General features: G+C 37.4%; 1 protein-coding gene and 1 long non-coding RNA gene across 5 annotated transcripts in view; one reads left to right on the plus strand and one right to left on the minus strand.

Moving 5' to 3' along the window:
• Positions 1–421: 421 nt before the first annotated feature.
• Positions 422–26,990, plus strand: part of LOC101744224 (signal peptide peptidase-like 3) — a 30,163-nt gene continuing 3,594 nt past the window's right edge. Inside the window, exons 1-8 of one of the 2 annotated variants that reach the window (XM_038016343.2) lie at positions 422–601; positions 2,108–2,171; positions 3,592–3,720; positions 21,916–22,067; positions 22,391–22,510; positions 23,692–23,868; positions 24,109–24,271; positions 25,582–25,715. In XM_038016343.2, the coding sequence (XP_037872271.1) occupies positions 3,650–3,720; positions 21,916–22,067; positions 22,391–22,510; positions 23,692–23,868; positions 24,109–24,271; positions 25,582–25,715 (817 nt within the window). In that variant the 5' untranslated portion in view covers positions 422–601; positions 2,108–2,171; positions 3,592–3,649. The remainder of the gene's footprint in view (positions 602–2,107; positions 2,172–3,591; positions 3,721–21,915; positions 22,068–22,390; positions 22,511–23,691; positions 23,869–24,108; positions 24,272–25,581; positions 25,716–26,990) is intronic. The other variant, XM_004926836.4, reaches the window with a different exon arrangement.
• Positions 11,641–15,245, minus strand: LOC134200349 (uncharacterized). Of its 3 annotated transcripts, none has more exons than XR_009975225.1 (5): positions 14,251–15,245; positions 13,859–14,110; positions 13,530–13,758; positions 13,067–13,198; positions 11,641–12,737 (listed from the first exon to the last, which is right to left on the minus strand). It is a non-coding gene; the product is annotated as an uncharacterized LOC134200349 (long non-coding RNA). The 3 variants fall into 3 exon arrangements; XR_009975223.1 differs by having other exon boundaries at positions 13,530–13,716; positions 14,251–14,753; XR_009975224.1 differs by lacking the exon at positions 11,641–12,737 and adding an exon at positions 12,856–12,989 and having other exon boundaries at positions 13,530–13,716; positions 14,251–14,758.

Raw genomic sequence — 26,990 nt, forward strand, 5'->3', positions numbered from 1 at the left:
TGTTCTTCAGGCTTAGACCAATTAAAATAGTTGTATATTCACTTTTTAGCAACAGTGAAAGAGCAAAAGTGTTGGTAAAAGTAAGTCGCTGGACGAAGCTTCTCGGTTTCTTCTACAGTCCACTGAAGTGTAAGTAAATGACTATCATTTGACTGGAATGTCTTTTCATGTCATCTCGTATCAGCCCAATAGATTATAATTTCAAGACAGTGAAATTCGAGTTTTTGGTTTTTTTTTTAAATATAACAAAGAAAAGATACTGCTCTGTTGAGACATTAAAAATCATAGGTTAAGATCATGAATATCGCAATAGTTTCGTTAATAGCTGCTTATTTCTTTCTGAATTGCTTGTTTTTTATTTTTCTTCGTATTTTTGTCCAACGAGTATAGAGTGTTATTTTTTTCCACTAAAATTGTTTGTCTATGACAGAATGGCTGTCGAGTCGATTGAGTACAGACAGCCTTATATTATTACTAAAAAATATTAAAGTGAAAATCAATTATTTTAATGTATCGAAGTCAGTATTAGTATAAGTTCGTGTAATTTAAGCATGGAAATACGGGTCTTTTGTTAGCAAAACTGAGGCGGTATACAGCAACGGTAAGTATTGTTGTATACTATTGTATCAAACTATAATTGAGAAGCTACTTTGTATAAACCTTTTTTGCGATTGTTGCTCCAATCATTTAATAACCGTTACAGATTGATAATTTGCCACGATTCTGCAGTCATAGATATTTAGCGGAAAGCTTTGCCACACAATAAATGTTACATTTCGGCACCCTTTCACTTTATTCTGTACATTATTTTCGTGCTCTACTTACCGCGAACTCACTTTTTATCTGAATCTAGTACTTGAAATTTACTTCCTATTTTAATTATTTTTATCTAGCTTTTACATCTAAGGCTATGAATTAAGTTCTAAAAAATAAAAGAAGGAACGCCATAAATAATTTTCTTAAATAAACAAAATTTATTGTGTACCTATTATTCCTCATATTTATGAATAATATGCTGTGCACATCGTTGTAATAAAAATATAGTAACTATTTGAATAAAAAATCTATAAAAGAATGTTTTCAATCATTTTACAATCATTTCTAAACACAAAAAAAACATTGACAACTTTTATTATTCTGTTAGCATTTAAGTGTTTTTATTCATGACACTTTCTTTCAGTAGTGATCATGAATACCAATAACATATTGCAAAAAGTTTCACATTTTCAAATAATTATTTAGAGAAATGTTTCTTGCTCTACTTTTGTTGCTATAAATTATAAATCATTCTTTATTTTATTTTTCAACTTAAGATCTAGAGTTTTTATCTAATTGATCTTATCCATAAGTCATTTAAATTTATTAGATATGAATACTAAGAGTCAAACGAAGAAACATTTCCTGTCAGTTTAATTGTATTTAAGTTATTGTTTTATGTATGTTTATTTATATGTATTTTTCATTTTATATTAGATTTTTTTTAAAGCTTAGTTTAAAAATCATGCTTTAATACCTTTTATATTGTACACTATTCCCCTCTTATACATCATATTTCTCTCTGCTAATGGTTTGCTGGAAGAAAACTCGTGAATGAGTTAAGCTCGCCTTTGTATATAGTATTTAGACATTCTTTAAATCTGTTTTTATTGTATTTTCTTTTTGTGTACAATAAGTATAAATAAAAATAAATAATACTAAAAGATGCTTTTTGGTTTTAAAAGCATTCATAAAAAAGTTTTAATTATTTATTATCTACCTTAAAATAACTTCTCTGAATTTTATTGTGAAAGATAAATCATGGAATATTTGGGATTTGTTTCTGAGAAGGATATTTAGGAAAGTTGAAACATATGAATGTTAGAAATGCTAACACTTCTTCAGAGTGAAATGTCATAATAAATCCACAATGCTATTAAAACATTGTTGATCAAGAGTTACTCTAAAATAATAGATAGATAGAATGGCATAGACAGAAAGATATAGACAGTTTTCAGTTATATACCATTAATCAAAATAGGTATTTGTGTCCGAAATGTCTCAGGTCATCATTTTATTTCCAAAGTTGTGTTAATAATGATGATAAATTAATAAAAATTATAAATTTTAGATATATGAACATACCAGATAACTGTCATGGCTTAATGGATAAGAGTGTGACTGAGCCTACACGGGTAGGTATTACCACTCTACCTATTTCTGCTGCGAAGCAGTAATGGGTTTCGATCAATAAAAATAATTGTTATTGTTAAAATAAATAAACAAATTTCTCCATTATCAAATGTTCATCCATTTTAATAGTAACTAGTGGTCCACCCATAGTCAAAATTCAACTATAATTAATTGAACTTATAAGTTTCAACATTATTATGATTCTATTGTCAAAGACTGCTATACTTCTATAATTACAGATTTTGCCAAGACTAAACAAAAACAAAGTTTGACATTAAACAAAGAGTATATGTTTTATCAATTACATGGTGTGTTTGTGTTTTTTTTTATTGCTTAGATAGGTGGATGAGCTTATGGGTCACCTGGTGTTTACCGGAGCCCATAGACATCTACAACGTAAATGCCGCTACCTAACTTGAAATATGACGTATTACTGCACCACGGCAGAAATAGGCAAGGTGTAGTACCTATCTGTGTGGTTTCACAAGACATCCTATCATCAGCAAAGTGATTCTGTTTCTGCAGTCTTAAGTAAGTGCATGTGGTAAAACTTGGCGATTCAGATATTTATTAAAACTTGTTTCTCTTCATAATTAAATATCATGTAAATCAATGAACAACAACAACATAAATTAATTTAATTGTGGTTTCTAAATTGAATACATATCGCGGTCAATTTTAAGCAATTTAAGCCTTATAATTTGTTAAGTCCTTGAGTTAATTTCCTGTTTGTACAGTCTCAAATGTGTTTATAATTGTTACCATCAAAATTGTTCCCGTTTTTAGTATAAGCATAAAAAATATGTCTCACAACATATTTTTTTTAATATGTCTCACAACATATTTTTTTTCAATCAATAAAAGATTTGTTGTTATACTTAGAATTCAAGTTATTGTGGTTGTTACTTATTTCTGAAAAAAAAAATCTTTAAATAAACCTAATTTTCCTATTGATTGTAACTAATTAATTCAAGGTTCCCATCACCGGTGCTCAGGTTCGTCAGCCCACCTTGTGGTGTCGCCACATAATATTGAAACATTCCATAAGAATCATACAAACAGGTCAAACAAACATAAAGTACACAAAGTCACAAAGGACATGTCAATTGTAAGGCTGGTAAAATAAATAGCACACTTTGCGAATTTTTTATTCACGAACCCCATAGAAATGGCATATTATACAAATTTGATCATTTTTTATAAATAGCCTTTGACCTGTTTCTGATCGTATGTAGATAGTGATCAATGCAACCGTTATAAAAACAACTGTGAGTCGATATTTGGAATTAATTTAGATTTCGACATTATATAGGCCATTCGACATTATATATCTATATCTTGATAACCCATGTGAGTTCGTTTTTCCAAAACATCCAATATTATCGAACATAATAATAATAAGAGTTAAAAATCTTGTTTCAGAGTTCCCAAGACGTAACTGATAACCAATTCTCGACCTGAATATCGCTAAGTGTACAAAATGGCGCAGGTGGGAGCTAACATGGAATATCAAGAGTACAAATGGGCATACTCAATCATGGACTCCTCCAAGTAAGTTGTTCATATTAAATTTCATCCAATTTGTTGACGTGCTTGGAAATCGAATGTACTGAAAGAGATCACATCGCTTTTGGGCGCCGGCCGGTAAAAAAAATCATACACCTTATTTGAACAGAATTTTCATGAAACACATTTTTTTTATAATTTTTTTATTGTTTATATGGCTGGACGAGCTCACAGCCCACCTGGTGTTCAGTGGTTACTGGACCCCATAGACATCTACAACGTAAATGCGCCACCCACCTTGAGGTATAAGTTCTAAGATCTCAGTATAGTTACAACAGCTGCCCCACCCTTCAAACCGAAACGCATTACTGCTTCACAGCAGAAATAGGCAAGGTGGTAGTACCTACCCGCGCGGACTCACAAGAGGTCCTACCACCAGCAAAATGATTTCGTCGAACCCTGTCGAAGAGTTCGACGTTGCAACCTTATAGACACATCCATTGAGTTTCTCGCCGTATCTTGTCAGTGGATTACGAGTCGAAACAGCGAAACACTGGTCTTGCTAGGGCAAGTATTAAGCAGTCCATACCAAACCGCGCGTAGCTGGAATAAACCCTAGGCTACCTAGCAGTCTATAGGAAAAAAATATGATAACCGCCTTATCGTTGCCGCCGCTGACCACTCTCCGAATCCTAATCACGCAGGAGCCAGTCACCGTCGATGCCCTAGACACCTCTTTACGGATCCATCAGATCCAATAACCTTTGCATTAGACGCCTTCAGCTCTAGCACTAGGAGCAGCCTTAGGGACCCCGGTAACCATACTCGTCGAACTCGACAAACAGTTCGACGTGCAACCTAACCTATGCATCAGCTCGCAGAGTTTCTCGCCGGATCTTCTCAGTGGGTCGTGGTTCCAATCCGGTAGTAGATTAATTCGCGAAGCAACCGCTCTTGAGTTGCTAGGTCTCCTTCGGAGGCGCTCGAGAAGCTGTTAGCAAATCCCATCCGTCCTGGCCCAGCCTTTGCTCGTCTACCTGTCGTGGTGAAACTGGAAAGGCCTCAGGGCCACCAGTAGTCTTTCAATCATAAAAAAAGGATAAAAATCAACGAAGATTGATGGTTGTAGATTAGGCCAAAAATACGTTTTCAGTTTGTCTTTTCGATACACAACCAACATGGTTGTTAAAATTATTTGTGATTATGAGTAACGTCAGAACACACTCGACATTGTGAAAATAGTAATAACAATAACCACTTCGAATTATCGAATTAAGTAATTTTTGTTTACTAATTCGTCACTTAACTATACCGGAAATTTCATATTAGGGACACTGAACTAGTCGAAATGGTAGAAGGAAATGCGAAGTATTCTTTTATCCTCAATTAAGCATTTTGAAGGAGGTTTTTTTCTAATATATATAACCATGTAATTGCGGAATATTTTATGACGTAGTTTTTTCACGACTCTACTCTCGTTAAATTTTTATCGAAGCTCAGATTAAACAGAGCTTGTGACCCAAGAGTGTCATGCGCAAGGTCAATTCTTGATACGCCTAAAATTAATGTTTAAATTGTTTTCTGAAAGTCTTGGAACATTTAAGCTAAAATAATTCAATCTGTTCGTCTGTGACGTGCTATAAAGGAATAAAAACTTCAAATGTATAAATCTCGTTTTGTGAAATATTGTAATAATAGTAATCTAATCTAATAAGTAATATCTTAATATGTATAAATATAATTATGTGTAACGTTGTTTGTCCGCGATGGAAACCTTAACTACTGAACCGATTTTAACTTTTTTTTTTAAATACGTGTTTTGTTCCTACTTAGACCATAGGATGGTTTTTATTATTTCGATTAATGGTTGCAATATTTATTAATTAACAATAAAATGATTTCCTATGTTGATTATTGTTATTAATTGTAAGTTTCATAAGTCTAAAACAGATGGCGCTGTGTTAAAAATAGCAACGTTCTATAATTTAATGGCATAAACACCACGTGTTGCTGAGGCTTAAAGTATAAGTGAAGTTTATTTCGTAGTAAACGCAATACAGTGAAATCCAATTGTTCCTACTTTGTTAATTTATGGTATTAGCATAGCCGGCCGCGTGTTGTTTAGAAACAAAAACCTTAGCCACAGCAACGTGTGGCCGGGTCTGCTAGTTATTATTATGTACATCATTCGCGTACGCATCAGTCATCATAAATGACAGCTTTCCTCGTTAAGTTAAACAAAATCGAACAGACTTCGTTTGTTTTGTAAAATGTTCATCGTTCAAACCATATCTATCGTCGCCGCGTCGGTTGGAGTTGATTTTATTATAATTTCCAGTGGTCTAACGATAATTATCAGAAATCTATATATTAATACGTGAAGCAAAAACTTTGTATCCCTTTTTACGTAAATTGCGCGGACAGAGGAGCATGAAATTTCTCACTCTTATGGAGAATATAGAGAAGAGAGAGAGAGTATTCTTTATTGTACACCAAAAAACAAATAAACAGTGCAATACATTAAACACAAAAAAGTACAATTGAGAAGGTGTGCAGAATGTTAATATTTTCATAAATTATGCATGAAAAATACATTAAATCAATAAAAAAACATTACACAAACTACCATGTATTTGACACACACACACGCATGCATAATATTTGTTTATTGTCAAACTTTTGTTATTAGAGGTCCCGCAGTAGTCGAAATTCGACTATAATTAATTGGAATTGTACCTATAATTAGTTTGTACACTATTATGATTGTATTTTATACTTCTATAATCTCAAATTTCGCCAAGGCTACACTATAAAAAAATATTAAAGACAAACAATATGTAATTTATTCTCAATTTGACCACAGACGTCAAGAACAAAAGTTTGACAATAAATAGTATGCATGCGTGTGTGCGTCAAATACATGGAATGTAGTGTGTGTCATGTTTTCTTTATTGATTTAATGTATCTTTTATGCATTATTTAAAAAAAATATTAGCATTGTACACTTCTTCTCTATATTCTCTATAAGTGTGGAAAATTTCATACTCCTCCGACCGCGCAATTTTCGTAAAAAGGGATACAAAGTTTTTGCTTCACGTATTAATATATTATTGTTTAAAAGCCTGTGGTCAAATTGACAATAGATTAATATCGTTTGTCTACAATGTTATTTGTCTAAAGTGTAATCTTGGTGAAATCTGTGATTATACTCGTGGAAGTATGTCTTTGACACTAGAATCATGATAGTGTACAAACTTATAATTTCAATAAATTATAGTCGAATTTCGACTACGGGCGGATCACTAGTGAAATATAAAACTTGCTGACGTTGTAGACTTGTTGATGTCACGCGGTTATCGGAGGCGCACGAATGTCAGTCCTCGCATTAAGATGACAGATCAAAGTCTCGATCTTATCTGGTTTTCAGTGGTTACCTGAATGAACCCATAGAGGTTGTAATACGTGAACGACGTCACGTCGTCACGTTGTACACGAGATCGAGAACTTATTTTTCTTTTATTTATAACCACCTTAATATCTTTAAAACTGGAACGCATTTTTTTTTTTTTTTTATTGCTTAGATGGGTGGACGAGCTCACAGCCCACCTGGTGTTAAGTGGTTACTGGAGCCCATAGACATCCACAACGTAAATGCGCCACCCACCTTGAGATACAAGTTCTAAGGTCTCATGTATAGTTACAACGGCTGCCCCACCCTACAAACCGAAACGCATTACTGCTTCACGGCAGAAATAGGCTGGGTGGTGGTACCCATCCGCGCGACTCACAAGAGGTCCTACCACCAGTAATTACGCAAATTATAATTTTTGCGGGTTTCATTTTTATTACACGATGTTATTCCTTCACCGTGGAAGTCAATCGTGAACATTTGTTGAGTATTTCATTAGAAAAATTGGTACCCGCCTGCGGGATTCGAACACCGGTGCATCGCTTCAACACGAATGCACCGGACGTCTTATCCGTTAGGCCACGACGACGCATGACAACTTCGCGGTAGAAATAGGTGGGGTTGTGGTGTACGAATCCGTGCTGCCTTACATTACGCCCCACTAACGGATAGGCCTTTTTGCCGAGATTTATCAAAAGTATGTTCACGTAAAACTTTACACATTGTTCTTTCCCCTTTTCGAATTGCATAAAAGAAATAAGAGTTATCCAACATAGTGATACCACTCCGCGTGACATCGGAATACAAAACTCGAACAGTACTCGAGATGAGTTATAAGTACGGAAACCGCTACTGGTCTAGATAAACTGGAAAATAAGATGGCAGTAGCTTCAATTAGGGACGAGGCTCATGATGGTGATTTCTTTGATAAATAGTCGAACGGAATCTTTCATAGTTCATCTGGTCCTAGAGGCTGTTTTCTGAACGATACTTCGATAAGGCTATGCGTCATGATAATCGCCTTATCGTTGCCGCCGCTGACTACTCCCCGAATCCTGATCATGCAGGAGCCAGTCACCGTCGACGCCCTAGACACGTCCTTACGGATCCATCAGATCCAATAACCTTTGCATTAGATGCCTTCAGCTCTAATACTAGGGGCAGGCTTAGGGACCCCGGTAACCGTACTCGTCGAACTCGACAAAGAGATCGACGTGCAACCTAACCCATGCATCAGCCCGCTGAGTTTCTCGCCGGATCTTCTCAGCGGGTCGCGATTCCGATCCGGTAGTACATTCATTCGCGAAACAATTGCTCTTGAGTTGTTAGGTCTCCTTCGGAGGCGCTCGGGCAGTTGTTAGCAAATCCCACCCCTCTTGGCTGAGCCTTTGCTCGCCCACCTGTCCTGGTGAAACTGGAAAGGCCTTCGGGCCACCAGTAAACTTTCAATCATAAAAAAAAAAAGGCTGTTTTCTAAATTGTTTTAAGCATGGTACAAGCACAATATTGAGTACGATTGTTTTTATCTCAGTCAAATATTTGTTTTGTAACTGATATTTTCTGTAGTGGAGAGTCCAACGTTCTTTTTATGTTTAATAGTTCCTCTCCGTACAAGACGGTTGCAACTAATAGTTCCATTATAATAAGGTCACTTATTGTAACATTTTTTTACTGTTATTTTAATGTTGACGGTTCATGTTTTTATCTCTGGTTTCAAATAATGAGTTTTCTATCTACCTTCTCTATGTTATTGTTACTAAAACTGTTGATTTTTTAAGTAAATACATAGAAATACAAAAAACGCGACAATACTAGGGATAAAAATATTTTTATGATGATAACAATAATAAGTAATAACAAATGTAGTTTAAAACTAAAAAGACACCTTTAGATAGCAAATCGAACTTATTATTAATTTAATCGAAGCACTGCTCTTGCTAGGGCCAGCGTTAGCAACACTCTCGGTTAGAGCCTCGTGCGCTCACCTACACGTCAGGGAGAAGCCTCGCAATCGAAGCACAGCTCTTGCTAGGGCCAGCGTTAGCAACACTCCCAGTTAGAGCCTCGTGCGCTCACCTACACGTCAGGGAGAAGCCTCGCAATCGAAGCACAGCTCTTGCTAGGGCCAGCGTTAGCAACACTCCGGCCCCCTGATCACGTAAAAATTTGCGACAGCCACAATTTTGCAGATGTTGTGCAGACGCGTCGCGACCGATCGCAAAACGTCAAATTATTTCGTATCACGTACCGCGATTGTTCGCTTACCGCTTACTGCAGTTTTCTGTCATACAACTAGCGCCAGTCGCAATCGGGTAGCAATAATTGGCACTAAAAAGCCACATTACTTTTTTTTTTTTTTGCTGAACAAACCGGCAAATGAATTTATAAAAGCGCGTTACATATAAACATTTCAAAATGTTTAAGTGGAATTCACGTTTGAAACGCCAAGTGAGAGCTGCTTATTCTGTTCTTTTCGATGAAGCGTTACTAAAAATAAGTGATCTAATAATAATTTTTGCTTTATTTTGAATAATAGCTATAAAAATGTAATTGTGTCATGTCAAACACTGATAACATTTTTTTTTGTAATCGTTTGATAATTTGTAATCAGATAGTTGTTTACGTTACGAACCTATTTTAAAAAAGAATGGATCAAAATTATAGCCTAATTTATTAATTTCATTATCAATTAAGTAAGTACATAAGCTCACAACCCATCTAGTGTTAAGTGGTATAGACCTCACAACGTGAATGCCGCCCCCACCTTTAGAAACGAGGTCTGAGTTTCAACTGTATACCAAAACGGCTGCCCCATTCTTCAAATTGTAACGCATTACTGCTTCGCGGTAGAAATGGGCGGAATGGTGGTCTTGCGGGTAAATCAAACGCCCTACCACCAACGATTTCTTAAAGAATATTTGCTAATTTGATTTTAAATAAAAGATGAATGAATCCTTAATCATGGAAGTCTTCCATGTATATATGTCAAATACGTGTTTCATTGGATTTATTGATATCTGCCTGCGGGATTCTAACACTGGTTCAGTCGCATCTTTATTAGAAAGTCGGCCGTCTCTACTACACCGCTTAGGCCACGACGATTTCAAATTTAATAGTAAATTCTAGAATAAATGAGTTAGTTTTATGGTTTAATCAATAATAACGTGTAGGTACAACAGATCCATCTTACGCCGACATGAGGCCGACAACGCTAGAACAACCAGTCGATGATATTCTAGGCGAGATACTGCTATTCTTTATCGAGTAATAGATAGTGGATTTGTTTGACTTGGCAAGAGTAGGCTTTGATTTGAATACCAGAAATATAGTGCAGTCTTTCACAGCTTGAAGGGAAATAAAAGCTGTGCAGACTATTCAAAATAATGTTCACCCAAGGTCATGGGCAATATGACGTGAATAGGAAACTGCATGTCAGACATTAACTTAATGTTCTATATTATTTTTAAACAAATGAATCTAATATTTTAAGACAATAAATAAATATTTATTTTTATAATTAGCCCAGTTTTTCGTCGACGAAGCCATCTTAAGAGAAGCTTCATTGCAAATATCAGGCCGATATTTAGTAAGTTATTTTTATTCATTAACCAGGTACTCTTTGCACTCACTCACTGCAGTAAGAATGTTAATCAATCATTACATTATCTAGTAGATTATAGCGGACAACAAACAATAGACACATCGTGAGCTGTAGTTGTAGAAAGAGGAGAAAATGGAAACTAAGGCGAATCACTGGCTCATGCAGCTTTCATTTCAGCAGAGGCTGCTCGTACGCAGGCAGAGGCCGCGCATCTTCCAACTGAGATATATAAAAAAATTCAAGGAATTGACCAATATCGGCAAAAACCTTGTTTAAAATAATAAGTTCAATTTTGTTTTAATTTTAGCGGAGTCCGTAATAGTTTATATTACCATAAAAACGAAATAGCGCTTGTTACAATAGTCAAGCAAATCCAAATATATACGTTTTACTTTAGGTTGGTACTACAGTAAATTTTATGACACTAATGAGTATATTTTACGCTAATAAAACTACTCTCAACTTAGCATTTCAAAATGACTATTTATTTTTTTATTGCTAAGATGGGTGGACGAGCTTACAGCCCACCTGGTGTTAAGTGGTTACTGGAGCCCATAGCCATCTACAACGTAAATGCGCCACCCACCTTGAGATATAAGTTCTAAGGTCTCAGTATAGTTACTACGGCTGCTCTACCCTTCAAAACGAAACGCATTACAGCTTCACGGTAGAAATAGGCGGAGCGGTGGTACCTACTCGTGCGAACTCACAAGTGGTCCTACCACCAGTAGAATACCAGTATTTAGCTGCATTGTATATTTTGTACTCACAGTATTTGGCATGTTCTGCTTCTAGTCTATAGGGTTATAGGGCTATCACCTCGCTATCATCCTACTTACCTCGGCCCCAAGTTCAGTTATGTTTCTTTGAAGTTATCGGCAGTCCATATTATATTTCAATTGTGGCTTCAATTTCATGCGGCAAGAAGTTGGACATGTATTACAAACAAACTACGATTTCCTCATTTAAGAATTATTATTCAAATAAAACAAAATTACACAAAAATAATAATTATCAAACTTATCTAACGGCCGTCTGGTGTAGTGGTGACATGGTCGCTACACAAGGGGGTCGCGGGTTCGAATCCCGCCAAGGGAAGATATTTGTATGATAAATTTAATATAAATGTCTTTTCCAGGGTTATGGATGTATATTAAATATATGTATGTGTATAATAAAAATCCTACATTTATTTCCGTTATCTGGTACCTCTAACACAAGTTCTTTATGAACTTATCACAGGACCAGTTAAATATTTATATTTATATTATTATTATTATCACAATGAACAAAAATCAGTGGTGGTTGATCCACATTTTGTCTAAATTATGAATTATGTTTTTAATTTTGTAAGTAATATTCATGTAAGTATCCAACAAAATCTAGAAGAATTATGAATTACTAGTCGAATTGTTATTCATTCTATTCTATTATTTAAAACAGCAGTATATACAATAATATATATAACAACACAACATACAAACGGGGTTAACATAAAGATAAAATGATACAGAACAAATTGAGCACGACAGATATAAAACAACCTCACAATTTTGATTTCAAATAGTTATGAATCCATCCTTTACTATAAACAAAAAAATGTTAAGGAAATATGTATATTTCCACTAAGCACAATAAAAAAAATTATAATCAGAAATAATTAGGATATTCTTGCCCTCTCAGTTCACATAATTAAGAACAGCGGTTTTAAAAATATCTACATAAAATTACTAGAATATAGAGGTTGGACTAAATTTAATGACTGTTCTCCACAATCCAATTGAACCACCCTTAAATGTTGACATGGTGCTAAGTGCTGTGTTTCCTCTTCTCTCCCAAAAAATACAATGTTATGAATTTGATAAGAAACATCAATTTCAGCATCTTCGTCAGAGAGTTGGGGCACTGGAAACCCATGTGTGTTTGCCATGTTATGCAATACAAGCTAACAATTATGGTCTTGGCCATCATATGATGATCATAATGCAGTACTCTATGTACCAACAAGCATCTCCAACTGGCTTTCAATACTCACAATGGTCAACAGTGTTCCTGGTATGACAATAAACATTACTATAGTACTATATATTAACGGCCTTCCCAGTTTTAAATATACTTTTAGATTGAGTATTATTTTGTAGTCAGGTTACTGAGACAGAGCTCATGTTTTACTTGCCTAAAAACCAAACTTTTTCACTATTATGGTGCAGGTCCTGCATAGGCATATTCAGTTGTGATAAGCCAGACAAATGTATCATGAAATGTTGCATCAATACTTAAAATGTTAAGATCACTATCACAGATCTGAAAAATTTTATTCTTTAGATAAGTACTATTAAATGTTTGTTATTGTGAATGATAGGCTTCAGCAAAATACTTACTATTTGCACATTCTTGAAATGATAATGCTTGCGGTTCTAAAACCTTTCTTCATATACAGAAGATCTGATAAGTGCAAATGAGTGCCATCTATACACCCCGAAACCCCAGGAAAGCCAAATTTATTGTAAAACCTATAATGAAAAGAAATTTATTTACTATTATATAATGTTTTCAATCACAAAATTATTATTGTTCAAATATCTATGTACTATATAAAATAAGTCAAATTTTGAATTAAAAAAAAATTATTTAGGAAAGATTAATGGTGGCCTGAAGGCCTTTCCAGTTTCACCAGGAATTGACATTTCTCAGAACTCTGTTTAAAATATAGCTATATATAGCTAAATATAGCTATAGTTATAAAGCTTCAAGAATATAACTGATATATATGATTGACTCGTGGAAATTGTAAAATCAGTGGAACTCTTGTGCTCTATACTATAAGATAATTATTTAACTTACCCATTTATAATAACTTGTGACCCATTGTACTGTTTGCAGAAACTTTAAATGTTTCAATAAAACTGGAAGATTGTTTAATGCCATAGCCACTTCCCTAATGGCATTGGATTTACTACAATTTAACTCAAAATGCAAAAAACTCATTCCCACAGGTTTCTGGTATGAAATTTTGCAATGCTGTTAACACCTGTATAAACAAGTTATTTAAAACATTTAGTTAAGAATAAATCTGAAACCAAAAAACAATGCTACTTTTGAAGACAAGATTTTGTGAATCTTTTATTTTCTTCATTATTTACACATATTAAAATGTTAAATTGAATAAATACCTTGCATTTTACTTTCTATTCTTGTTCGTCTTGATGATCTAGGTTATTAACGGCTTTAATTCAGAGCACAATTGTAAATATTGATGTTTCGAAATTCTGTAATGTGTTCTGAACAAACTTTCCAATAGATTAAGGGGTCAGGCTTGATCGCGAAGACAGCGTCGCAAACGCACTGATTCGTATGTATCCGACCTAATTTCCGTAGACTCCAAAGCCCCGTTTATTATTTGAGCTCTGTCCATAAGTACATACCTAGAAGAAATATTAATTTGTAAAAAATAAACTTTATAACCTCAACATTATTAATGTAATTAAATTGCCCAGCGTGGTATTTAATGTTAATACTATGGAAAACACAAACACAAATAAAGATCTAAACCAATTACACTTACCTAAATCAAGTTAAAATAATTTATTTTCACAAATTTTACACTTGCAGATATTTAGCAACAATTCAGCACCAGATACAAAAGGTGTCGCAAATTTGACAAACGAAATTGCTAAATATCTGCTGTTGTGTGGCAGACAAAAGCATCCGTAATACCGACTTTAGGCCAGTTGTTGTTAGTTGTATGGAAAAGAATGCACTAAAGTTTCACAAATCGCTCTGCAGAGGCAGCACTAGTGATGGTCCGCGATCTGCTTTTTTGTTGTAAGTCCGTAATACGAAATGGACAGTTGACAGCAATATTTGCACAATATTTGTCTTCTGCTAATTGTCTGCGAAATACGTGATACAGCTGCCGGTTAGAGCCTCGTGCGCTCACCTACACGTCAGGGAGAAGCCTCGCAATCGAAGCACAGGTCTTGCTAGAGCCAGCGTTAGCAACACTCCCGGTTAGAGCCTCGTGCGCTCACCTACACGTCAGGGAGAAGCCTCGCAATCGAAGCACTGCTCTTGCTAGGGTCAGCGTTAGCAACACTCCCGGTTAGAGCCTCGTGCGCTCACCTACACGTCAGGGAGAAGCCTCGCAATCGAAGCACAGCTCTTGCTAGGGCCAGCGTTAGCAACACTCCCGGTTAGAGCCTCGTGCGCTCACCTACACGTCAGGGAGAAGCCTCGCAATCGAAGCACAGCTCTTGCTAGGGCCAGCGTTAGCAACACTCCCGGTTAGAGCCTCGTGCGCTCACCTACACGTCAGGGAGAAGCCTCGCAATCGAAGCACAGCTCTTGCTAGGGCCAGCGTTAGCAACACTCCCGGTTAGAGCCTCGTGCGCTCACCTACACGTCAGGGAGAAGCCTCGCAATCGAAGCACGACTCTTGCTAGGGCCAGCGTTAGCAACACTCCCGGTTAGAGCCTCGTGCGCTCATCTACACGTCAGGGAGAAGCCTCGCAATTGAAGCACAGCTCTTGCTAGGGCCAGTGTTAGCAACACTCCCGGTTAGAGCCCCGTGAGCTCACCTGCACGTCAAGGAGAAGCCTCTCAAGGCTATCAGCATAGGTAGGAAATAAAAAAAACCAGTGTTAGCAAATTTTCTCAAATTGAGCCCGTGAGGTCACCTATCGGTTCACGCATAGTTGGAATAGCCCCTTAGGATACCAATGATTAGGTAGGAAAAAAAAAAGATGCAGCTGCAAATTTTCAAGTTAATCAGACTTCTTGAAGTCTTTGGTAGGACTTCTTGTGAGTCCGCGCGGGTAGGTACCACCGCCCTGCCTATTTCTGCCGTGAAGCAGTAATGCGTTTCGGTTTGAAGGGTGGGGCAGCCGTTGTAACTATACCTTAGAACTTATATCTCAAAGTGGGTGGCGCATCTACGTTGTAGATGTCTATGGGCTCCAGTAACCACTTAGGTGGGTTGTGAGCTTGTCCACCCATCTAAGCAATAAAAAAAAATGTCGCTGAAGATGATGTTCAAATATTCCGTTACATCAAACGAATATGCATACCAAGCTAATAAAAGCGTAAACTAACTACTAATTAACTAAACTAACTAAAAAAACTAAAACTAAACCACCACATTGCTCATTATTAAATATGTAGGTACACACAACTCGATAATTAAATATTTAATGTCATTTCGGTTAAAAGATACGTAATATGCAACAAACCGCCGCCAATACGCAAAGAACACATGTTTTTAAAAACAAAACTTTATTTGTATTTCAATATAATTAGAAACACGACTACAGTCACCGTTGGACTATGTAAATAATAAAAAAAAATGTTGATTGTTCACACGACGTGATGAATAAATACTTGTGGGACTATTGTACGGATTTGTCAATATGTAGTTTGTATGTGAGGGACACCTGGGAAAGTCTTGAGTTTGAGTCTTGAGTAGTGAGCGCGAAAAGAAAATATCGATGATCGTTTGGTATTTTAATACATTTTATAACTTAACAGTGAATTACCTGACACGGTTTTTGTGACTAAGCATATGTATCGAATTTGCCGAGCCGACTATTCATACAAAAGGGAAACAGCTAACTATTATTTTTAAAAATAGCTCATCCAACATTACAAAACTCTGATGGACGTAACTATCGCGTTGACGCGTGACGTCACTTGGGGCCAAAATGTAAGACAGGCTAAGTTATCCGCATGTATGTTGATATATTAGAATTATGAGAATTTTTATTTAGTTAGTTTTAGTATTACAAATAATTAACATTTTACATAAATTCTAATTGAATTATTATTTTATTTTCATTAACTTCATTAACTTATAAATACTTTGTAGATTGTTGTTTTGTTATTGGTGTCCGGTCATCTATTTATGACTTATTTTTTATTGCTTAGATGCGCGGACGAGCTCACAGCCCACCTGATGCTAAGTGGTTACTGGAGCCCATAGACATCTACAACGTAAATGCACCACCCACTTTGAGATATAAGTTCTAAGGTATAGTTACAATGGCTGCCCCACCCTTCAAACCGAAACGCATTACTGCTTCACAGAAGAAATAGGCACGGTGGTGGCACCTACCCGCGCGGACTCACAAGAGGTCCTACCACCAGTAAAAACCTCTTTTATAACTACATATTTGATAACAAACAAAAAATCTTCCCCAAAGGTCTAAAAATAACTTCAAGTTAATCACATAAAAGACGTACATATGCGAAAAACCAGCAAACACACAAATAAAACGTTCTTTGAAAAACCATCATTGTTCATCTAAAGGCAATACTCGCGGTCGTTTCTCAGAAATACGTTTTCAATTCTAAAAAGCGATAAAATGCTTAACTTTCTCCATGTCTATTGTTCCCCGTCAATAAGTATCTACAGTCGGCATCGCTGCGCCACTTTGAGAAGACGGCACGACATGAGAACCCTCTTGTCGTGGCCGCTGGAAACTACATACCCGATCCTGTAGACCGAATGGTAAACCGTCGACGTCGCCCAAAGCACGTCATCACGGATCCTCCTGATCCATTAACGGTGCTTTTAGGCAATACAAGCAAGGGCCCGACGAGCGAATTTACCCACAGACACAGCCCACTGAGTTTCTCGCCGGATCTTCTCAATGGGTCGCGCTTCCGACCCGGTGGTAGATTCTGCGAAGCACTGCTCTTGCTAGGACGGTGTTAGCAATTCTCCGGTTTGAGCCCCGTGAGCTCACCTACACAAGCTAGGGTAAGCTGAAATAGCCTCTCAAGGCTATCAGCATAGGTAGGAAAAAAAAAAGTCTATTGTTACTTTTAATACGTGTAAGTACCCCCTGTTGTTTGTCGTGGCGTCCTCGCAACGCGTTCTGTTAATTGATGCAGTCTCGTTACAATTACGTTTCATTCGGGAGACATCCGCGTCGCTGGACGTTACTTAATTTAATTACGTAAAGGGCAATAAACGCTAATTTTATGGCTCGGATATAAAATTATCGATCATCGGTTTGAGGTCAGTTATATTTGGGCAAGATTATTTTTGTCGGGCTGGGGTTTATTGGACGTTTATACGAACCGTAAATGATTGCGATCGGTTACAGTTTTTCGATGGGCGTTGTTAATAATATGAACAATATAGTCTTCAAGTGAATTCCGATCATACTACGCTATGATTAAAGTACCATCAACGATTGTCCTAATTTCAGTTAAGCAAAGAATTAACGACGCTTTTTTTTTATCCTACCTATGCTGATAGCCTTGAGAGGCTATATCAGCTTACCCTAGCGTGTGTAGGTGAGCTCACGGGGCTCGAACCGGAGAGTTGCTAACACTGACCCTTGCAAGAGCAGTGCTTCGCAGAATCTACCACCGGATCGGAAACGCGACCCACTGAGAAGATCCGGCGAGAAACTCAGTGGGCTGTGTCTGTGGGTTAATTCGCTCGTCGAGCCCTTCGTCGCAAGCGTCGGGTTCGACGAGGACGGTGACCGGTGCTTGTAGTGCCTAAAAGCACCCTTAATGGATCAGGAAGATCCGTGATGACGTGCGTTAACGACGCGCAAACACAACACGAACAAAGTTACAGATATACATATTTTACTTTAAAACTGTACATATATTATTAAATACAATAATGAATTGTACTTTTTTAATCTGTGGGGAATCCGCTTAAAGATACTCAGTTGAGGGGGTTAGCGCACCGGGTTATATCGGATTCGGGCGCCTCCAGAGAAAAAGAGAGAGAAGAGGAAGAAGGAGATAATGCTCCTCTTCCAATTCCTCCTTGGAACGCTTTGAAGAAGCGCGCGAGTCGCAGCGCGGCGTGACCCTCGCAAGACCGACCGACCCTGCAGAACCGAATACCGACTAAACCCCATGCACCACTCCGGCTAAACGAAACCTACGGTACCGCATAAAGCGCGCCGTAAGGCCGCCTTCGCCGGTACCCGCCCTGACGATAGGACGGGATTTCATTCCCGGGAAGATTCCGAAAGATTTCGTCTTGGGCGACACCAGACTGGACCGACAGCCGAGCCCCGTGCACTCATCCGGCACCCGACAGTTCCTACGGGAGACTTGAGCGGGGGCTTCGTATCTGTGCCGCCCATCCCGCCTTCTGCGCTGAGGAGCCGAAGAGGGATCCCACTCACTTTCGCGCTCCTTAGCCTCACGGAACGTCATGACCTCCCGCGAATTCCGATCTCATACCATGCGGACGACTACAGCCCGCACGGAGAAGTCTCGCCCCAGCAGCTCGGAGAGGTTTTGCCGCAGATGTACCCAATGCGGGCACGCTTATACCACGTATGGAGCGTAATAGTCCGGGTGCCCATACTGATGGCAACCCGGATGTGGCTCCCTCCCGCAGATTCTCTAGAGTTACGACTTTAAAAAAAAAATGGAGTTGCTAGTAGTATACAGCTGCTAAAACCGTCGGTACCTCAAGCGAATAGTTCTCATGTCGATTTATAGTATTTTATAGGCTATCGTTCGATAAGCTTTGGCCACAGAAAGCCGTAGAATATGTTAGCGGTCGATAAAGTGTTTTAAATGGCTACACAGTACATGTTATTTCTTTTTCTTTTTATTCGTCTTCCGTTGTCATTTTGATTTATCCCAAAACTGCTTGCGCACTGCACTATTGTTATATAAATATACGAAATACGAAAATGGTGCATAATTTTTAAAAGTAGTCGGGCATTGTAATAAACGTCATAAATAAGGTAGAGGTCGCTATCGCGTGACTTTGAAAACTGTGACTAAACAATCGACATTCGATTACACATTAATTTATTCCAATTTTTATGCATAAAACACATTATTATAGAAAAGAAATATAGAGTCGAGAGCTCTCTTTATAAACGGGAGAAAAAGGAATCGATGTAAATTTTTGCTACTTTTCTGTACGTTACATTCGATCTACTCGAGAGATTTGGGGCTAAATTTGTATATAAATGAATTTAGGAATGTACTGAACGAGTAATGTGACCAGTTGATCACGCTCGACCAAATGGTACTATTCAGCTTGTTTTTGGCCCGAAACAGTCATGCGGTAGAGCTCAGGTCGGATACACAACATCAATGAGGTGAGGTTTCGACCTCATGTCTCAAATTGCGTGAAATTATTTACCTATATAGTCTATAGATAACCACAGAATAGCAAGCAAGTCGTGAGCCCGTCTCAAGATGCGGCGCAGTATGAAAATAAATACCTGCAGAATCGGCAAGGAATTACTTTGTATGTACTGTAATAATGTTGGTTGTTCCGTATATTTGAGACCGTCTAATAGTTTCTTGATAATTGCCGATGTACCATTAAATGAATGAATTAATTAATTACGTCCGGAAAAATAAGGATGTGGAGAGGCTTTTTGGTGAGCCAAAATTAATTATTCTGGGGGAGATGAAGGCACGGAGGCTTGGATGGCTCGGGCATGTAGTACGTATGGAGCGGGATCGGGCTGTGAAACGGGTGTACGCGGGTGTACCGGAGGGACGCCGCCCCGTAGGGAGGCCCAAGTACCACTGGTTTAACGCCGTGGAAGGAAATTTACGTGAGCTCCAAATGTCAGACTGGCAAGGTGTTGCGCAGCGCCGGGATGAATGGCAGAGTTTATTGTCGGAGGCCAAGACCCACATCGGGGTCATAGCGCCAGCCCAGTAGTAGCAATACCATTAAATGCCAGCTTCTGATGTCGGCACGTTTGGCAATGTGCGCCTGCCAAAATTAAATGCTACCGGGCGATTTAGACTCGGCGCACGGATTTCCTCAAGTCATAGCACTTTTTTCTTTTTCTTTTTCCTACCTATGCTTATAGCCTTGAGAGGGTATTTCAGCTGCGCCCTAACATGTAGATGAGCTTACGGAGCTCAAACCGGAGTGTTGCTAACACTGGCCCTAGCAAGAGCAGTGCTTCGCAGAATCTACCAGCGGATCGGAAACGCGATCCACTGAGAAGATCCGGCGTGAAACTCAGTGGGTTTTGATTTGTGAGCGTCCATGTCTCTATAGGAATATTACTTATTACCTTGCCTTGTGCGAGACGAGTAAATATTTTATAAACACACAAGTCAAACAAAGATATGTTAAATAAATGCTCTCTAAATAAATTTAAATTGTGTTGTTATCTATATTTGGGTCTTTGGGTTGACAAGATAGCCGACCACTGTCCTAACTGATTGCGGCTTACATTACGAGTGTGAGCACCGAGAATGATTTACACTACGGCCGCAGAGCCGGGTTAGGTTTCCGTATCATTATTTATACTGGACGTCTGTGGGTTGAATGAAAATAAAGAAAAACAAACACAAAAAAGACATTTAAGAATTGTGGGTAATTCCGTAATTTACATTTTTGTAAAACACTATGTCTACGCTGTGTTGTAAAAATGTGTGCTGTCCACTGCTCGATCATTTTATTTCAACATACACGGAAGATGGTCGAATGAAAAACGATTTACTGGTTTCTTCGGTTTTCAGGAATCGTGGTCATAGTTAAAAACGCTTTTACGGTTTAATCCCGCGTTTTGGAGCTGTCCATTTTATTATTTAATTCCGATGTTTCGGACACTTTAAGGTTTTCGTGGTCACGGAAAGGCATTCATAAACACCTGATAAATTGTAGCACATGTGATAATAATAACACAAGATTTAATATAAAAAGGTGGCCTTTGGAAACTTTTGTCTTCAAAATCACGCTATTTAAAGTTTTCTAGAATAAATAAAAACTGCATCAGTCTCGTATGTACTTGCATAAGCAACATGAGATTGTATAAGTTATTTTATTTACATAAAAATATCGTACTAACTGTTTGTTTACTTAAATTAATGCTGGTTATATAAAAAAAAATTAAAACCGATAAACATGTTATTATAATAATATACTTAATTAACCATGTAGAAGTATTGCCCTGTTTAAAATATTGTTTCACCAATCCATAATATTTTATAGCCGTACCCGTCCGCTTCGCTGGGTATTTAAAATTAACGTTATTATTTCTCACCCTCACAAATATTCTCCTCATTAACACCTCCGCAACTGGTGTAGGGAGTCCAACCCTGATTTATATATTAGCCTATCCATTAAGTACACGTATTTTCTAGATGGATACCAAGTTTCAAGTCAATCGGATTCATGGTTCAGTAGTTACAACGGAAAATCCGTAAAAACCACTGTAGATTTATATATTAGTATAGATTAAAATTATAACACTAATACGCTTTTCAGGGTGTCAGCCTGTCTGATCTCGATGCTGCTCATAGTCTACGGTAGTTTCCGTTCACTGAACATGGAGAGGGAGGCTCGCGAAAGAGCTGAGAGAGAAAGAGAGGCGTCACTGCTAGGAGGGAAACCCGCAACACCTTCGAGCTCCAACAACAGTGCGTACTTACCGATTTCAGTTTGAATAAAATTCCACATCATCAACTATCAGTAATCGTAATATCCTCATCTAATTTCGTAATACTAAATATCTGTATTTTCCAATATTTGGCCATGACATTCGTAAGAAAGAATGAAAATCTATCCAATCCTCACACACACAAGGAAGAAATTGTCGGCACAGACATAATGTGTAATAATAACTATAGTGTTACCATGATAAAAAATAATAAACATATAGTATATACAACAACATATTATTATTAAGAAAGAATATTTCATGCTGGACTTGAAGTAATATCTGTGATGTATTTCCTTCCAGACGTGCAGACATTGAACACGATGCAAGCGCTGTGCTTCCCCCTGGGCTCGTCCGTAGCGCTGCTGATCATGTTCTTCTTCTTTGACTCCATGCAGACCCTGGTCGCCATCTGCACTGCAAGTAAGAGATACCCGATGACACTTTGCTAGGGCATATTTATTTGCCATTGCTAGATCCAGAAATTGGTTCCTTCACCGATTCCTCTAAAGTCCATGGCATTCATCGAGATCCGTGGTAAAGCTTAAATATTTCCATTCAAATAAAATGTTACCAGTGAATACATATTCGATAAATAAATGTGTATTATAATGTTTATGAACGCACATTACGCATGGATATGGAAAGGTTTCATTACTTTTTTCATATTTTGTGTAACCACTTACTATGTAACTTTGTATTAGATAATTCGTGAGAATGTAGTTTGTTAGGCAGTGGCTTGGCTCTGCCCCTGACATTGCTGAAGGCCATGGGCGGTGGTAACAACTCACCATCAGGTGGGCCGTATGCTCGTCTGCCTACAAGGGAAAAAAGGGAAAAAAAATAAAAAAAAAAGTTTCTTTGACAACGGTTAAAAAGCACTGTTTTTTTAAATTGAAACCTTCTTTGTTGGTATGCGTTTATAAATATAATTTAATAAAAAGGGTGATCGATTTACGTTTTACTTCGTTGTGCTATTAAAGCGTTTCTATTTTTATACGCTTTATATTAGCTTCACTTGTATGTATGTTTGTAACTGACTCCTTTAGACGCGATTTTGACCCACTTTAAACGGCCAGATTTCATTCAAACTTTGTAGATTTATCGAGGACCGATGACAATACACTAATTTGATAAGATTATTCCATTATTCAATTTGCAAAATAAGATTTTTGCCAATTTATATAATTTTTATCTATAGTCGACGATAAGGCTGGAATTTATGTTAAAGTACTTAATAGTTTTAAAAATACGCTTTTATAGAAAATTTTACTAAAAAATGAAAAATAAATAATAGTTTTAAAAACTAAAAAACACGCTTTATATAAAATTCGACTAAAAAATAGAAAAAAAAATTTAATAAATTTAAATTGAAAATAGTGTAAAATATATTTTATTTTTCAAAAAGTGTGAGGTGCTATTTAAGATATTATTGAAATAATAATTCTTCTACTCATATCTGTCAGAGAAATATTTATAACTAATAACACCATGCACCCATGTGTTTTTTAGTTTTTTCAACTATTATTTATTAAATAACAATTTATTTTATGTTAACTTTGTAGTATCTGTGGTGAGATGTGTGGTGCGCGTGCGTGTTCCAGTAATAGCGTGCGCGGCGCTGGCGTTCCTGCTGACGCCGCTGTGCCAGTACGTGGCGGGCGCGGGGCGCGGCGCCGTGCTGTGCGGCCGCTACTCCGCGCCCGAGCTCGCCGCCGCGCTGTCCGCCGCCGCCATCGTCGCCGTGTGGGTCTGCACCGGACACTGGCTGCTCATGGACGGTACGCCCACGAATTGCTCGAGATGTTTTTGAAGTTTTTTTTTTACTGCTTAGATGGGTGAAGGAGCTCACAGTCCACCTGGTGTTATGTGGTTACTGGAGCCCATAGACATCTACAACATAAATACGCCACCCACCTTGAGATATAAGTTCTAAGTTCTTCGGTAGGTAAGGTCTTAGTTACCAGGTCATACAATTCCTTTTTAAAAAATAATCACACGTAGCGTCCCTCTGTCGACAGCCATGGGCATGGGTCTGTGCGTGACGTTCATCGCCCTCATCCGTCTGCCGTCGCTGAAGGTCTCCACCCTGCTGCTGACCGGGCTCCTGCTGTACGACGTTTTCTGGGTCTTCTTCTCCTCCTATATCTTCACTACCAACGTCATGGTGAAAGTCGCTACTCGGTAAGAATGCACTGATATATTTAATTTGAAATTCTACTCTAAAACTAGATACGCGTAATAATAATTCGCCGCTTGAAAGGCAAACGTGACTAAGCGACAATAACTGCTTTATACATAAAGGATAGGCAACAACCATATTCGATGCGAAAAAAAAATATATTTCTAGATCTACTAAAAATCATTTCAATCCTACAGCTAGATTCGTTAAAATAGAATGTTTTTCAGGTATTTCAACTTTAAATTAGTCTACTGTAAAGTCGCTTAGTCACGTTTGCCTTTCAAGCGTCGAATTATGATTCCACCACGTTATTATTAAAACCTGTGGGGAGGTAAAACAAAATTAGAGTTTCAATTCAATCTGGCCCAAGACGCGTGAACAAAAAAAAAACAATATTACCGTACAATATAAAACAATATTATTGTATTTTAAATGTTGTTCTTGTTGTTGTAGTCCTAGGGTACCCCGCTGGTACACACTGCTGGGCCTTCACAATGTAAAGTAAAGATCACTAAAATAAAGTAAACGCATTCAATATTCTGAAAATGTTAGAAATTTTTATTCGATTTTCTGTAAGCGTTAAAATTATTAGATCTGCACTTTTAAAACCTATAAAGAAGTTGACGTATCACACAGGATTGTACTCTCATTTATATTATTTGAAATTAGAGAGATCATATAATTCGATTAATCGGTACATTGTGTAAAGGAAGTGTGTCCGAAGCCGAAAGAGTAATAAACAATGCTCTAACGTAAGAAGAAACCACTTGTGGTTCTTGTGAAAAAAAAATAGTTTAAATAAACTAAAAAAAAACTCTTTTATAGAAAATTAAACTAAAAAATAGAAAATAAATTTGAATTAAAAATAGTGTATAAAAAATGACTATTGTAAAAAAAGCGTGGAGTGCATGGTATCAGTGGTTATAAATATTTTATGAATAGATATGAGTAGAAGGGTTATTTTGTTAATATCCTGAAAAGCACCCCACACTTTTTTTTTTACAATTTAATTTTTTTTTCTTACACTATTTTTAATTCAAATTTATTAAGATTTATTTTCTATTTTTAGTGTGATTTTCTATAAAAGCGTATTTTCTTTTGTTTTTTTTACTTGAATTTCAATTTGTCATCGGTTTTTAATAAGTATACCAAACTTATAGTTTTGAAGGGGGTCAAAATCATGTTCAAAGATTCCGTTACATACATACTAACATACATACGTCTGAAGCTAATAAAAGCGTATTAAAAAGTGTTTGACAAATGTAAAAATGCATTACAACACCCTGTATAACAATAGTATGTGATGCTTCAGGCCGGCCGAGAACCCGATGAACGTGGTAGCGCGGCGGCTGCAGCTGGGCGGCATGCGGGACGCGCCCAAGCTGTCCCTGCCCGCCAAGCTCGTGTTCCCCTCCATGCACCACCAGGGACACTTCTCCATGCTCGGTCAGCCGCCATATTACTTTGTAGACTATACCTAGCAAGAGCAGGGCTTCGCAGAATCTACCACCGGATCGGAAACGCGATCCACTGAGAAGATCCGGCGTTAAACTCAGTGGGCTTTTTAAGATGATCCCGTCGTCTCAGTAGTAGAGTTCATCCATACTACCTGGAGCCACTGCGTTCATCCACAGTACTCCTACTTAACGGTAGGGAGCGGCTTGGCTCTGCCCCTGGCATTGCTGACGTCGATGAGCGACGGTAACCACTCACCATCCGTGTGTACTCGTCTGCCTATACGGCGAAAAAAAACGGCTCCTAAACTCTTCAAGTTTTAATGAAAACATTTATAATTTCCTTGCCGTGACTACCGCTACCTCCCTTGAGACATGAGATCGCGATCTCAGTTTTATTGCGTACTAGCGGCCCGCTCCGGCTTCGCTCGGGTCTTTAGCAAAAATTTTAGGTAATTTTTTTACACCTTGGGTTACATTATTGGAGGTTTAACAAGGATCCCTTAATTTTTGTTAAAAAATAATATAGCTTATGTCACTAGGGGACAGTGTAGCTTGCAAACAGTGAAAGAATTTTTCAAATCGGTTCAGTAGTTTCGGAGCCTATTCAATACAAACAAATCTTTCCTCTTTATAATATTAGTATAGAAGAGCTGTCCCAATCATCGAACCGGAATTCGAAAACGTGACGCAGCAAAAATATACGATACAGTAATACCGACCTGTGCGGTCTCAGATCAAACTCCCAATAAAAACAATATAGACAAACTGCAAAAACAACTAAATATATAAATTAAATATACTACATATATTAGCTATTATTATTATATTTTGCCCATGTATGCAGTCGAACATACGGCCCACCTGATGGTGATTAGTTACCGTCGCTCATGGACGCCAGCAGTGCCAGCGACAGAGCTAAGCCTCTGCCTACTAGTACTACGAAAAATATACGATTAGTGATATTTTATTTAGAAACTCGAAACGACAGAATAATATTCAGTTCTGATTCAGATGATAACAAGTACAAGTGAGTACAAGATATTCGAATTAAAATAATAACTTGCCTTGATAATGTTTACGTTTCGTGACAGCACGGTTATTTTTATTCAAAACTAGCTGACCCGGCAGACTTCGTAGTGCCTCAATCGATAAATAAAAGACCTAAACTTTTGTATAAAATAAACTTAAAACAAACAAAAGGAATCCGTCCGACGGGGGACACATCAAAGGAAAAACAAAATTGTTATTTTTATTTAATTCCGAG

Source organism: Bombyx mori, chromosome 16 (assembly GCF_030269925.1).
Source record: "Bombyx mori chromosome 16, ASM3026992v2".
NCBI classification, from domain to species: Eukaryota; Metazoa; Arthropoda; class Insecta; order Lepidoptera; family Bombycidae; genus Bombyx; species Bombyx mori.